The sequence below is a fragment of the Podarcis cretensis genome (assembly GCF_951804945.1).
Source record: "Podarcis cretensis genome assembly, chromosome: 4".
In the NCBI taxonomy this organism is placed as follows: Eukaryota; Metazoa; Chordata; class Lepidosauria; order Squamata; family Lacertidae; genus Podarcis; species Podarcis cretensis.
Window position 1 is genome coordinate 13,767,520 of NC_137173.1, and position 14,557 is coordinate 13,782,076.

Here is a 14,557-nt window from a genome sequence, read left to right on the forward strand (position 1 = left end):
GATGTCATGACTCACTTGAAACAAACCAAATGATTTACCTTGCAATCCACTTTTGTCCAAGAAATTGCTCAAGTTAAACAATGTGTTCCTGGAAGCCAGATACTGGATAAAACGCTAGAAGGGATAAAAAGACATTGGATTATTTGACTGGAATTGTACGTAGCTCTTTCTGTGTATCTTATCATTAACATAGAGTGACCTAGGTCAGAATGCCTATAAGCCAGGCTTCCCCAATCTGATACCCTCCAAGTTTTGGAACTACAGCTTTCATTAGCCCAGCAAGCACAGTTTGGGTCTCAAAACTACAGTTTGGTGTACTGTCTGAATTGATTCAGCTGTGATGTGGTGAGTACAGAAGAGAAATCTTCTAAAATTGTCCAATCCAAATAAGCAAACCAGAGCAGTTCCCATGCTGGCCTCTCACACACAGATACAAAGGCACTTCAAATGCCTGCTTTTTAAACTGAACTAACCGAGTTGATGAGCTAGAGCTATTTAGACAGGAATACCATCCTGGAAGTAAAAAATAGGTATTCACCTTGTTAAGTCATACCACAGTGCATGCAGTCTCAAGAAATGTAAGGCGGGTTCTGAATACAAATATTTTTGTGCTCATCCTTTTAATCGGGGTGGGCATAGTGTGCTCTCTTTCATTTTATTATATTTATCTTGTAACAGTGTCATCATGCTGCAGTTTGCTTGGTCACAGCAAGTGGCAATATGAAGTATAGAGTGATGAGAGGCAGCGAGTGGGCAGCCCAGTTGAGCTGCAGACAAACAGCCGGAACAGGATGCATCAGCCACCCTGCTCTGCTGGCTCCACTGCCTGCCAGCTCTGCGGTGTCTACCCAAAGGATCCACAGTCCAAGGCTGGTTGTCACTGCTACTGGCCATCTTCTTCATCCCCAGCCAGCCTGGAGATCATCTGCTGCTTCCACATCCCAAGCAGCTGATCAGGATGCAAGAGCAGCACTGTAGCAATGGGGGAAATGGCCAGAAGTGGCAGCCAGCCAGCATGTGGTTCCACTGCTATCTCCTGCACCACATACCAGGCATTGCAGATAAGTCAGCAGCATGCAGGATAAAGGAACACCCCTCAGGAGAAGCAACAGGGCCAAAAGCAACATCCCCAGAGTTCCAAGGCTGCCCTTAATGCACACACCCCGCCCCTTGTTCCTTTGCCTGAGCCCTATAATGACTGACTACACAGACATGAAGAAACACCCAAGGTGGACAAAGGAAGACCATCCATCTTTCTCATGGCTGCAACCCTTCATTCAGCCTGGGGATTGGTAAGATTTAAAGGGGAGTGCGGAGTTTGGTGAGCAATGCAAGCTGGAGCACAGCCCCCAGTATATACTGGGTGAGCATTTTAGGTCTTGTTTTACTGCTGTTTTTATATTTTTCTTCTTGTTGTATTTTTGTGTGTCGTCCTATAAGTCACTTGGAAGCACTGGTGTAAAAAGCAGCAAAAGACTATATTAAGATAAATATATATTCTAGCACACATTGAATCCCATTTGGACAAGAAGACTGGATCACTACAACTATGACCTACTCTGAACAGTGAATGAACTTACATGCAGTGGTGACATTTAGCCAGTAAACAATTTAACCATGTGGTAAATGATGCAGACTTCAAATGACTCATATTAGCCCCATTCATTCGTCAGCCAGCCCACAAGTGCCGTTTCCTTCTCTGGTTACACCCTCATCAATGCCAAATACATGAACTGAGCAGTATAAATAAAACTTTTGTAATAGCATAGTATGAGGTAAGGAAGTGTTTTAAGAATGAGATCGTGAATGTATTTCACATGGTGATGTGGCACCATTGTTCTGCAAAATGCCCTACTTCTTCTCCCCTCCCCCTTCAACAGGAAGGATTATGGTTCTGTGATATAAATGAATTCAGGCAATATGTAGCCAGAAAAATTAAAAAATAATCATTCATGTTCAAACACTATCCTCAGCATTCTCCCAAGTTATGACTGACCACATGCATTATAGAAATGCACAACTGAGCAAATGTGTTAGTAGTTTTACTGAAGGGGTGATATATATTTAACCAAAACAAAACAAAAAACCTGTTTTGAGATGTGGAACCTAAGGAAGACTGTGGAATGCAAAAAGTAACATTACTCCTCAGAAATTATTGCAAGCTGATTATTTCTAAACTGCCCCTATTACTTGTTCCCACCCTTTTTGAATTTTCTATAGTTCAATTCTATAGCTGTAGACAAAATTAACACTAACAATTTTCACAAATAGTATAGATCAAGTTGTTCACACTTGATCTATATCCTCAATGTCTTTCGACCAGATCCCTAACCACTGGCCATGCTAGATGCAGTTAATCTGAGCTGAAGTCCTGAGGAATACAGGTTACCAATCCCTGTTTCAGAGACACTTACAAACTTATTTATGGCATGTAAGTGATCAAGATCATCCAAATATGCTTTCACAATTTTTGCCAGGGAACATGCATTAGTTAAGCCTCAGGCTGTTTTTAAATACCATTCATTATCCCCAATGCAGGGCAAAAAGCCAGGTTGCACTGAATAAGCCAATTCTCTAATGTATGAGTGATCTGCAGTAATAAGTTACCTCATTTCCGTACACCATTAGATGGTGTGTTGTGATGAGTGACTTGAATACCACCACCCAGCTACTGTTCATTGTCCTTTCGAACAAGCTGTCCGCCAACTGTGGGATATTTACGTTCATCTCATTTGTGCACTGTATTAAATCTGCAACACAAAGAAATTCTCATTGATATTTAAAACAGCAACAGGTTCCATTCAATGAGTGAGGAGAGAATTCTATGGACTACTGGCTGCATTTGCACATCACGTTAAGTCATAAACTGATTTGCTATGGAGCAGAAGCCCACTACTATACACTGCTGAATTACTCCCTTCATCAAGCTGGGAGCCATAAACCATGAGCCCTGGCTTAGAGTGATGTGTCAACCAAGGCTCATTATTATTATATTATTATTTATTAAACTGATTAGTCTTTTTACGAAAACTCAAAGCAACTTACAAAAATAGCATACAACCAAACCATGTTTGTTCTCGCAAACAAACCAGAACTGCTAAGTCAGTAACAAATTTTGGTTTAACCTGGTTTGTTTGGTGAGAAAGACAAAAAGGACTGGGTTCCAATAGTCACACTAAACCAGGGTGTGCAGTTTCTTGTTCCCAGCTTAAAGGGAAGAAAGCAACAGGAGTGATTCAGCAGTGTGCACTAGCAAGCTGCTATGTCGTAGTAAGTCACAGTTTATGGCTTTCTATGACATGTGAACACAGCTGCTCATTTGGTGTGGGATTTCCAGGGCACCTTCAGATGATGCAGGGAGACTGAGACCCAAGAGTAACAGTACACTCTGGAGCATATGCCCCAGTATCCTCTGCACAATGCAATGATCCCATGGCAAATGCACAAGGTTCCTCAGATTCCCTGAAGGATAGCAACAGTTTAGGGCGGGGAGAGAAAATGAAGCAGGTAACTAAGACTTTAGAATGAGGTATGCACTGGAAGCTTTTTGTTCAGAAGAAGAGGGGGTGGAGACAAAAGTTTAACAAAACTTATGAACAGCATGCAGAACAGTTTCTATTCATCCTCACCACACTGATGGGTGAAACTGATGGGTGGTAGCTACAGCAAAAAGCAATTACTCGTCATACAGTGCAAAATTAACATATGAAATTCATTAACATCTCTATTGAAACAGTCTTTTAAACGTATGCCAACAGAAATAGCACATGACATTCATGAAAACAGAGTATAAAATGCAGAAGACCCACACTGACACCTCTAGAGGTGGCAGTTTGTTCTTCTCACACAAGAATCCACCCAGACCTGTCCCCAATATAGCCAACAAGAAAAGTTCTTACTGATGTCTTAACTGCAAAGTGATGTAGCCTGAAGAAGTTTATCAAGTGCATGCCATAAACAGGGGCTGTTCCATGTGCCCACAGATCTATTTTCATGGTTATACAGAACCCCAAGTAAAGGTTCTTAAGACTTTAATCATGGGGTTTCGTATGAGAGAAGACTCAAATTTACTGTACTTAGACCATCTATTCTAGAGCTTTACATGTAGTAATCAGATATCTAAACCAAAACCAGCGTACTTAACTTTACAATCTGACCATGTTAATAAAACAGGGCAGCAACATTTGGCACCAGCTACAGTTCCTAAACACATTTTGAGCAAAGCCTGTAGTATACACAGTAGTAGTTAACACATGTTACTGAACTACCAGGTCCAAAAGACAGCTGTACATGGAAAATTTTACATTCTTCTTTGGCGATCACTCGTAGCCAAGTAAGATTGTCTTTCATGCATGAAGCCACAGCAGTTTGAAAATCAAAATGGTTATTTTGTGAAAGCCAGTTTGTACTAGTCCTCCCTGCCCTACAATATGCTACTCCAATAGTTCTGCTAATACAGCCAAAGTAGGCTTGTTGACTATATCAGTGTGTGTGTGTGTGTGTGTGTGTGCGCACGCGCACGCACACACACACACACACTTGATTTCTGGAGACCGAGTGATAGCAAGGCCAATTGCTCCAAGCCACAAGTATGCAACTCAAGAGGAATTTAGCCATGTTAAAGGACTTGAAGGAGGAATAAGAAGACAAAGCAGACTCAACAGGCTAGAGACATAGCAAGCAGGTCATTTGTTTATTTTCAGACAGATTGTACCATCAGAAAGACTGGGAAGTTGCCTTTGATGATCATGCTTCCTTCCCCACAGCAGAAAATGGCAAAAACCTTATCCAATTTTGCATTCTTTGTGGACCCAAAGCCACTGCAAATTTCACCCTAAGTACCATTGGGGGGGAAAGTAACATCTGAATGGCACCAAAGTAGCTTTTCCAACAGTTTCACAAGCAGCAACTTTCCTTTAAAAAAAATGCAATTCTAGTTCCTCACTGAAGTGCTGCATAAAATGAGTCATGTTTGGAACCCTATCTGTATACCGCTAGGGCCACTTCAAACTAAACTCTTCCATATGCAAGCACTGAATGCAATACTATGTTCCAAATATTAATACATGCCTAATGTGAGAAGTAGCTTAAATTTACTCATGGGTGCTGGAATCATGTGAGAACCCAACTTTTCTCCCTTCAAAATAAAACAGAAACAAGGAAAACAAAAGCCAGCCAAAGACTTTGACCATTAGCAAGAATAAAGCTCAACACCAATGCTTTCTTCAAAGTTAGAGACTTTGGCAGCCATAGAAATACTTAAGCGATTTAGCAGATTAAAAATGTTAAAGCAGCATTACAGTCATCTAACCTAGCCGGGCTGCCAAGATTTAGTTTAATGGTTTTAATGTTAGAGAGCCCAGGAAGAAGGGAACAGAGGAGGCAAGGGGAGAAGACAGCAAAACAGTCTACAGGAAAAAATACACAGAAGCCAACCCTTGGTTTTCTTCTTGCCTGAAGCTTCTGTAAATGGAGTCTTAGAAATAAAGACTTTAAAATACTCATTGATGTAGTATTCACTGTTTCCTTAGCAGCCCAAATAGTTTCCTGCCTCCAACTTTCATGATTAAAATGGTAGCTTCCAGTTGCTGTCAACTGAAGTAACTTGTAACAAATCCAACCACTGTTCAGCTTTATATAAAGATGCACTATTCTGTAGGTTTTGTTCAAGACTCAAGGGGCTATAAACACCTAGCTTCCAAAGACCTTTAAAGTTTTGGCCATATGGAGAGTGTTACTTATGTGCTGGTTCAAGACGAGGGTTTGTAAAATAGGAAAGGAAACACAAAGCTCTCTGGATTCAACTTTAGGTTGGGGCTTACATCATTCACACCTACAAAAGCAAGCTGCAGACCAAACACATGCCAAAACTATTAGTTTTGTGCCCAGTGTCTGCATATTTTCTGTGTTTTCATTGCCGCCTCCAAGTTTCACTTCATACAATGTTCTCATTCATATCCAATAATCTGGAAGCATTTTTAAGTCTCCAATCTACCATTCTCTGGGAAAGAAGCCCCCCTCCCCACACCACATCTGGACATGTCAAGAGCTCATAAGGTTTGATGGGCATTGTGGAAATTTAACTAAAAAGAGCACACATAGCATTTGGTCTTTCACACCTGTTCAGAAAGGATTCAATGACTTCTGAACATAAGGAAACTCTACAATGCTGTAGGGCTAGTACAAAGACTAAAAACAGTTTTCAAGATAAGTTCAGTATAGGGCAGTATATCCACGTGAAGTTCTTTTTGCGCTTCTACCCTATAATGATTCAGCACACCTAGCAGTGTTGTGATATCTCAAAGGTTTACCTCAGCCAATGATATACTGGGCAGGAAAATGCAAAACACAATATCCTGATACAGATGCACAATATCCTGATACAGATAAGTTATGCAATGTTCCACAGGAGAAATTTGATACAGGGGTACAGTTTTTGGAGGTAGAATCAAACATAATATGAAGTTCAAGCTTCAGTTCAACCATATTTAACATATAACAAAAAATGTATCATGCTTAAGTAATAAGCTATTCAAAGAGCAAAACACTAAGGAGCTAGCACTGGCAAAAGAATAGTTTTAAAAGACCAAGATATTTACCGTAAGTACAAAAGAGGAGAGGAGAAATTTGGGTCCCTTTGAACAAATGGCCCATGCCAATTTGCTGCTTGGAGGTATTTTCACAGGACATACAAAAAGTATTCGGTTAAGAACAGACCTCCGGAACGAATTACCGTATTTTTTGCACCATAACACTCACGTTTTTCCTCCTAAAAAGTAAGGGGAAATGTCTGTGCGTGTTATGGAGGGAATGCCTACGGGTGGCATGCCTACGGATTTTCCTCCTCTAAAAACTACATGCGTGTTATGGTCGGGTGCATGTTATAGAGCGAAAAATACGGGTAGGTTCTTAACCTAAGGTACCACTGTAAAACCAAGATGCCCTGTTTTAATAGAAACTGCAGCATGTCACATGTATTTAGTGCATCTCAAAAACAGATAGCAAGATCTGCACAACAGCTCCAGGGACTGACCCAAAGGGCAGCAACTGAGCTCCACTTTCCTCCAGCTTGTTAAGTTCCTCACTCACTGACTCACCTTCCCCACCATAAAAAAACCACTTATGGGGCTCTAAGAATGTAAGACCTGTGCTAGATCAGACCAGAGCCCTATCTAGTCCAGCACCCCCAAACTCTCCTTTACAAAGCCAACTTCCTGCCTCTCTTCTGCTGAATTCAGACTTCCGAGTCTCACAACTTCAATTAAAAATCATGTTTCTAGTCCCTAAAGCTGCAGACAGAAACATCACACACAAATTAAGGGGAGTGACCCGACAAGAATTAGAGAATTTGATGTTTAACTTCACATTTTACTTCATTTGACAACTGACCTGAAATTATCAGGACGTAATAAACCCTATGCATAACTTTACATACTGTGAGGTAAAGGAACATTAATACCATAAAAAGGGTGGGGAACAGTAAGACATAGTCCATACCTGTCTACCTTTTTATGTGGCCCTTTGAACTTTATAGCCTTATCAAATTGGTTTCACCTTGATCTTTATCAGGCCATTATTTCATCTCTGTGGGGGATAATTAGCCACGTAAGTAATTTAAGAGATGCAACTGTCCAAAGGGCAACACCTACACAAGACTGGTAGAAACAAAAAACACGTTCCTGCCTCCTCACCAAGCAAAGTATAGAACAGTGTAGAACAAGAGTGTAGAACAGCCTTCCTTCAAAGCCTTTCCACTATAATTTTGTGAAACAAAAACTTGACTATTTTGAGCAAGACTGGAGTTGCCTTCTCCGTGTACTTTTTCTAAAAGGAGACAAGCAAGGATCATCCAGGGAATTGCCTGGGAGTGATGAAAGTCCCCCTTTCTGTTTATTTCCAAGTTTCCTTAGCATGTTTTCCACAGGACCTAACTGGGAGTGCTGATGAGGGAACAGGAAACAAGTGTACTTGCCAATCTCTCTGTGTTACGAAGCCCAATTGACTAAGTGCTCCTCCACTAAGAAAAAGTACCTAACAACCCCCAAAATTTTAAGATCCATAACGTTGTCTCAGTATTTATATGTAGACCCTTCAGAAACTCATTACTTCCATCTTCCAACTAATTTAAGCTTCAGTATCACCAGGGGACGCGGGTGGCGCTGCGGGTTGAACCACAGAGCCTAGGACATGCCGATCAGAAGCTCGCCGTTTCAAATCCCCGCAATGACGGGGTGAGCTCCCGTAGCTCGGTCCCTGCTCCTGCCAACCTAGCAGGTTGAAAGCACGTCAAAGTGCAAGTAGATAAATAGGTACCGCTCTGGCAGGAAGGTAAACAGCGTTTCCATGCGCTGCTCTGGTTTGCCAGAAGCGGCTTAGTCATGCTGACCACATGACCCGGAAGCTGTATGCCGGCTCCCTTGGCCAATAAAGCGAGATGAGCGCCGCCACCCCAGAGTTAGCCACGACTGGACCTAATGGTCAGGGGTTCCTTTACCTTTACCTTTATAACCAGGGAGCATTTTTTAAATTTCATGTCCCAATACCATTCTGCTTCAAACCCACGAAGGGGAAAACTTTTACCGTACTGTTACCGCCCTGAAAGTTAGGTAGGTCCCTTAGCTCTGCTGTGAGATGTGGAAAGTCCCAGGAAATACATGTGAAGCAAACACATGCTTATCTAAAGTCTTTTAAATAGTGAAAGGATTTGCTGAAATAACTAATTGAACTAGAATACAAAAAAGGGAGGTGTGAGGTGGTCAGGGAAACAAGTAAATGAAAGTCAAGATATGGAAAGGTTGATTTGTTTTTAATTGTTTTTACTTTTTTGTATTTTGTATTTTTTGTTTCTTTTTCTTTTCTTTTTTTATTCTTGTAACTTTTTTGAAACTTTAATAAATATTATTTTTTTAAAAAAATAGTAACATCTTTCACTAAAGGTATTCAGCTGCAGACACAAGCACAGTGGTCCAGTTTAAGGTACTTCTTCCGTGATCCCTGATAGCAGAGTAAGATTGTCACCATGAACAGTGAGCCTGTGAAGGCCAATTCTGGATCCACACATCCTTCCACAGTGGGGACATAGGTTTCCAGGCAGCAGTTTAACATGGTGAGGGTTTGCCAAACGTGCCTTCCTCTTACCACATTTCTCCCTTTTGTCCTGAGTTTGAGCATCTTTAAAGTCCATGACACCTTTGGTAAAGACTCTTCTCTAATTGGAGTGCTCACAGGCCAGTGTTTTCCAATTGTTGGAGTTTATATTACTTTTTTTTTAGATTTGCCTTGAGAGAGTCTATAAGCCTCTTGTTGACTACGAGCATTACGCTTTCCATTTTTAAGTTTGGAATAGAGTAGTTGCTTTGGAAGACTATGATCAGGCATTCGCACACAACTAGTCCAAAGAAATTGATGTTAAAGAATCATTGCTTTGACACTGGTGATCTTTGCTTCTTCCAGTACACTGGCATTCGTTTGCCTTTCTTCCCAAGCGATATGTAAAATATTCTGGAGAAAGAAATTGATGTTAAAGATTTGACACTGGTGATCTTTGCTTCTTCCAGTACACTGGCATTCGTTTGCCTTTCTTCCCAAGCGATATGTAAAATATTCTGGAGACACCGTTGATGGAATCTTTCGAGAAGTTGGAGATAGTGTTTATAAGTGGTCCATGTTTTACATGCATACAGTAAGGTTGGTAGTACAATAGTTTTGTAAACAAGCATTTTGGTTTCCCTGCAGGTGTTCTGGTTCTCAAACACTCTGCACTTCAATTGGGAGAAAGCTGCACTCACAGAGCTCAGGCAATGCTGAATTTCAGCATCAATGTGGAAAGGTAATAGCCAAGGTAGGAGAAGTGATTGACACTTTCCAACGTTACACTATGCCACTGACACAGGTAGGTAGCCGTGTTGGTCTGATGCAGTCAACATAAATAAATAAAAAAATAAAAAAATTGTCCAGTAGCACCTTAGAGACCAACCAAGTTTGTTCTGGGTTTAAGCTTTCATATATTTCGTATGCCACTGACAGTTTGCTATAATATTTTAATGTAGGTGTGGGAGGCCACTTTCCCGAAACCACAACCAGTGGGAGACATTAGCTGATGGCAGGATTCAATTCTGCTGGGTGTTGCTTCACCAATGCATTCCTTGTGGGAAAGGCACCAGTGACACAGACCTGCAATCAACAGGACTAATCCCTCTATCACCAGTTTGTGAACAAAATACAATCTTGCTAGTGTGTGCTTTGCTAATTCAATCCTTGCAGGGAAGACACTGGGAAAGTAGATCTCTGCAGCCAGCAGGTCTGAACTCTTCATTCATCTGCCACTGAGCGGAGAGTTCAATCCTGATGGGTGCTGCTTCATGAGGCTTTCCGCCTGGGGAATGTGCTGGTGAAGCAAACTTCACTCCTCCGCAGATCAACTTTGACAGGTGGGTAGGACTTCCCATCTATCAGCCACTTGATGCTATCATGATGTCAGGTGATGAGGGTGGCCTCATCACCTGCCAAAGTTGGCCCATGGGTGTGTGGGGTGGATAAGGATCTGGTTCCCTAAGCCAGATGCAGTTAATGCTTTAATGACACATGGATAGCTGGGCTACAACACTCTAAACACAATCCAGGACTTGGTCAGCCCAGCATGCCACGTAAAACGTCAAGCATTATGTGTCTATAATGCTGACATTATCGAAGGTGGCTTTATGGAACAGTATACTAAATATCCACCGCTATTGCCATGATGGCTAAATGGAACCTTCCACATTCAGAGGAAAGAGAGACAGCAGTGAGGGACAGCTTTTGACTGCATGCTCCGCTTGAGCTTCCTGGAGGCATCCTATTACTCACTGTTGGAAGCAGAACGTCAAGCTAGATGGACTTTGCCAATGCAGTAGGACTTCATGTTCTTACAGATAAGCACCAAGAGAAAAATATTGTTCTCTTCCAGTTTATTATAAATATGTCTACATACCTTTAGCTTTTTCTATATCCTGGGTGCATCTGGGATATAACAAAGGAGTTCTAATCTGAGCTTTCACTATATTTTACTCAAGCAAATGAGCTAGACACCCTGCAGAATGAGGTGGGAGCAAGCTGGCTTGAACCTTACATTGCAAATTTCACATGTGTTAGTTTAAAATCAAAATAAACCTTGTCTACCTCCTTCTGACAGGGAACACAAGATATACCCTCAGTCTTACCTTACAGTCTACCTTACAGTCTACACAAGATATACCCTCAGTCTACCTTACAGAAACTATAAGAGCTCTTTAACCTTTATAAAGAGCTCTTTAACTCTTTATAAGAGTTCTTTAACCTTTTCTGCCATCCCATTTTAAAAATAAATGGAAATGCCCAAGATCCTAACTAGAACAAGGCAGTTGTTTATAACATGTACTTCTTGGAACAAAAACTTGTTCTTACAAGAGCGGGTGCATACTGCCAATCTAACAAAGAATTCAGATTGGCTTGTCGTAAAAGATGTGCTCTGCCTAGAGCTTGTGTGTTTAATTTTATTTGGTACAAGACAGAGTCTAGGGCAAGGAATTATCATACAATTATCCTAGACCAGACTGTTTTTCTTTAAACAAAGTAGTATCCTTGTGTATTAGCCAGTGAAAGTAGGATAGGAATTTGTCACAGTTCTGATAGATATAGGACACAATATAGATTTTAACCTCTGGGAGAAACTTTGGAAAAGCGACTTTAAATTTATAGCATGTTATTCTTTGAAGGAGAACTACCTGAACATGATTCACAGATGGTATTTAACTCCAAGTAGGCTTGCTAAGATTTACAAGACAGAATCAGGTAAGTGACTGAAGTGTAAAGAGGTGGAGGGAATGTTCTTTCATATGTGGTGGACATGTAAATGGGTAAAATAGTATTGGGAAATGATTTATAATGAACTGAAAAAAAGTTTTAAAATTACTCCCCCCACCCCCGCAAAAAAACAGAGTCCTTTCTGTTGGGGATAATTCAGACTGAAATCCCCAGGTGTCAGGAAAGGTTATCTATGTATGCAACAACTGCCGCCTGTGTTTTGTTAGCCCAAAAATTGAAAATGAGCAAGGTCCCAACCAAAGAAGATTGGCAACTTAAGTTGACAGAATATGCACAACTTGCAGACTTAACATATAGAGAACAAGAAGAACATACGTTTAAAGAAGACTGGAAAACTTTTATTGAATATATATCGAAAATAACTGTGTACAGAATCAGATTCCATGGATATTTCTTTTCACTGTTCGTTGTAGAGAAAAATGGAAGGGAGCAGCTCCCAGGACATCCATAAATATTTTGCTAGCTGGGGAAAGATAACACAGTACTATGGCAGCTGCCAGGAGCTTCATGAGCCAGTAGGGATACTTGCACATTTCTACTCTTGGGGCAATCACAATTCACCAAAGGAGAGCAGCCAATTCCAAAGCAAAAAATAGCTGCAATATATGTTATGTGCCTTCTGGTTGTACCTTGCAGCTCAAAAGCAGCTAATCAAGAATCAACTACTCAAACTGACTGGCATTAGACTAGACAGAGGGCGGGGTGGGGGGGGGAGAGATGCAGCACTAGAATTTGGCTGCTTTCAATTTTGGTTTTAAAGTAAAGGTCAATTCAGGTTAACATATTGAGTCATAAACAATTAGACACACAATTATTCATCTTAAAACCCGTCAGATCTTTGCAGGTATCTCAAACAAATCCAAAAATACTTTTACAGGAAATGCAGGAATCCATACAGTTTAATGACAAGACAATCCTGAAAGGGTATGAGTGCAACATTAGCTAAGAGGCTTATCACTTGGGTAAATATCTTTTGTAGGAGGAAGACAAAAGACATTCCTAGGGGCTGAAGAAGCAGAGGCAAGACAGACTTTGACATCAAAAGTCTTAAATCCAAATACCAGGAAGTTTTAGACAACTATGCACCTAATCAAAGTTCACTTCTCTTCCTGTTATTAAAACAAAAGGAATGTAGGTCTTAGTGTTAATTATAAGCCTTTTGGTAGTCATCATCTAGCATCCTTCACCATACTAGCAGGTAGCTGCACTTAGAATTGTTCAGTGTACAAATAACAACATTCAAGGTTTACCTAAAGTTGCCCTCCTTGCCACACTGCTCTTTAAAACATGCTGTTCAGCTGGCTGGGGCTGACGGGAGCTGAAGTCCAAAACATCTGGAGGGCATCAGCTGGGGAAAGCTGCTTTAGCAGCAAGTTTGTTTCAAAGCATGCAAACAATCGGGGGTGGGTTTACATAACTTTCACAAAATTTGAAAAAACCGTGACACAATGGTTAGAGTGTTTGACAGGAAGCAGGGAAACCGTGGTTCAAACGCCCCCTCAGCCATGAAATTTGCTGAGTGACATTAGGCCAGTCAGTTTCTCCCTCTCCCTGAATTCTCTCACAGGGCCACTTAGGGATAAAATAGGGAGAACCAGGTTAAAGATTATTATTTTTATATCCCACCCTTCCTCCAATCCAGAGCTGGCAAAAAAGATCTAGAGGAAACCAGGCACATTATAATGAGAGCCATTAAAACCACGGAATCACAAATCAGATACAGTGGGTGACTATAGCATACCCCAATAAAAGCAAATTTCAAGATCAAAAAGCTTGGACAAATAAAAATGTCTGTTTAAATGTACCTACCACGAGAGCCAAATGAATGTCACTTGGGAGAGTGCCCCATAAACTGAGTACTGCCAGTAACACAGGTTGGATGGTAATGCGAGAAATTTCAGTTCAGTACTTAATTCTCCAGACTTCAATTAAATGCCATTGCAGGTACATTACAAGAAGCCAGATGGCCTTGCTGAGGATTCTCCCCTTCCCCCACTTCCCACTGTAAGCTCTACAGCAGGCATGTCCAAAGTCTGTTTCGGGGGCCTAATCTGGCCCGCTGGTCGGTTTAATCCGGCCCCTGTGGCAGTTTATTTCCTGGGGTAAAATCCCCCCAAAAGCTCAAACAACTTTGTGGTAAAACTGTAAAATAAAGCTCAACAAATTTGGGGTAAAATTGTATAAAAAGCTCAATAATTTCAGGGTAAAATCGTAAAAAAAGCTCAACAACTTCAATCTTTAAAAAGTTTGGGCACCCCTGATCTACAGTATCATCACACAAAGGACACCTCAGTGGCTATTGCTCAGCTTTGCAGCTCTGCAGAACTGAGGTAAACAGATGTGGGCCAATTTACATTTATATGGATTTTTTATTTAAAAAATCTAGTTCTTGCAATGATTGGCGAGACAGCTTCAAACTGTCTATACTTATGGACATCAGCTCTCCAGGTTTTCAAATAAGAGCATTTCCCAGCAATATAGGCTTCAACATGATATAGGTTACTTGCCCTCCAAATCTGTATCACAATATGGCCAGGAATTCTCTCTTCAACCCTACTCCACCAACATTTAATTAGATTTAAAACATCAAATGTATTACTTTGCAAAGGAATAGCCATCTTAACTGTGGTAGCTAAAACTAGAAGTCCTATAGCACATTAAAGACGAACAAGTGTACTGGGGCATAAACGCTCATGGATTAATGTCCACATAATCA

The 14,557-nt window shown here is 40.9% G+C and overlaps 1 protein-coding gene across 8 annotated transcripts in view; it reads right to left on the reverse strand.

Annotated features, from left to right (window-relative positions):
* PICALM (phosphatidylinositol binding clathrin assembly protein) overlaps positions 1-14,557 on the reverse strand; it is a 64,693-nt gene that overhangs the window by 34,972 nt on the left and 15,164 nt on the right. For all 8 annotated transcript variants that reach the window (XM_079973716.1, XM_079973719.1, XM_079973713.1 and 5 more), the window contains exons 2-3: positions 2,608-2,750; positions 39-114 (exon numbers count right to left, since the gene is read on the reverse strand). In XM_079973716.1, coding sequence (XP_079829842.1) covers positions 39-114; positions 2,608-2,750 — 219 coding nt within the window. The remainder of the gene's footprint in view (positions 1-38; positions 115-2,607; positions 2,751-14,557) is intronic.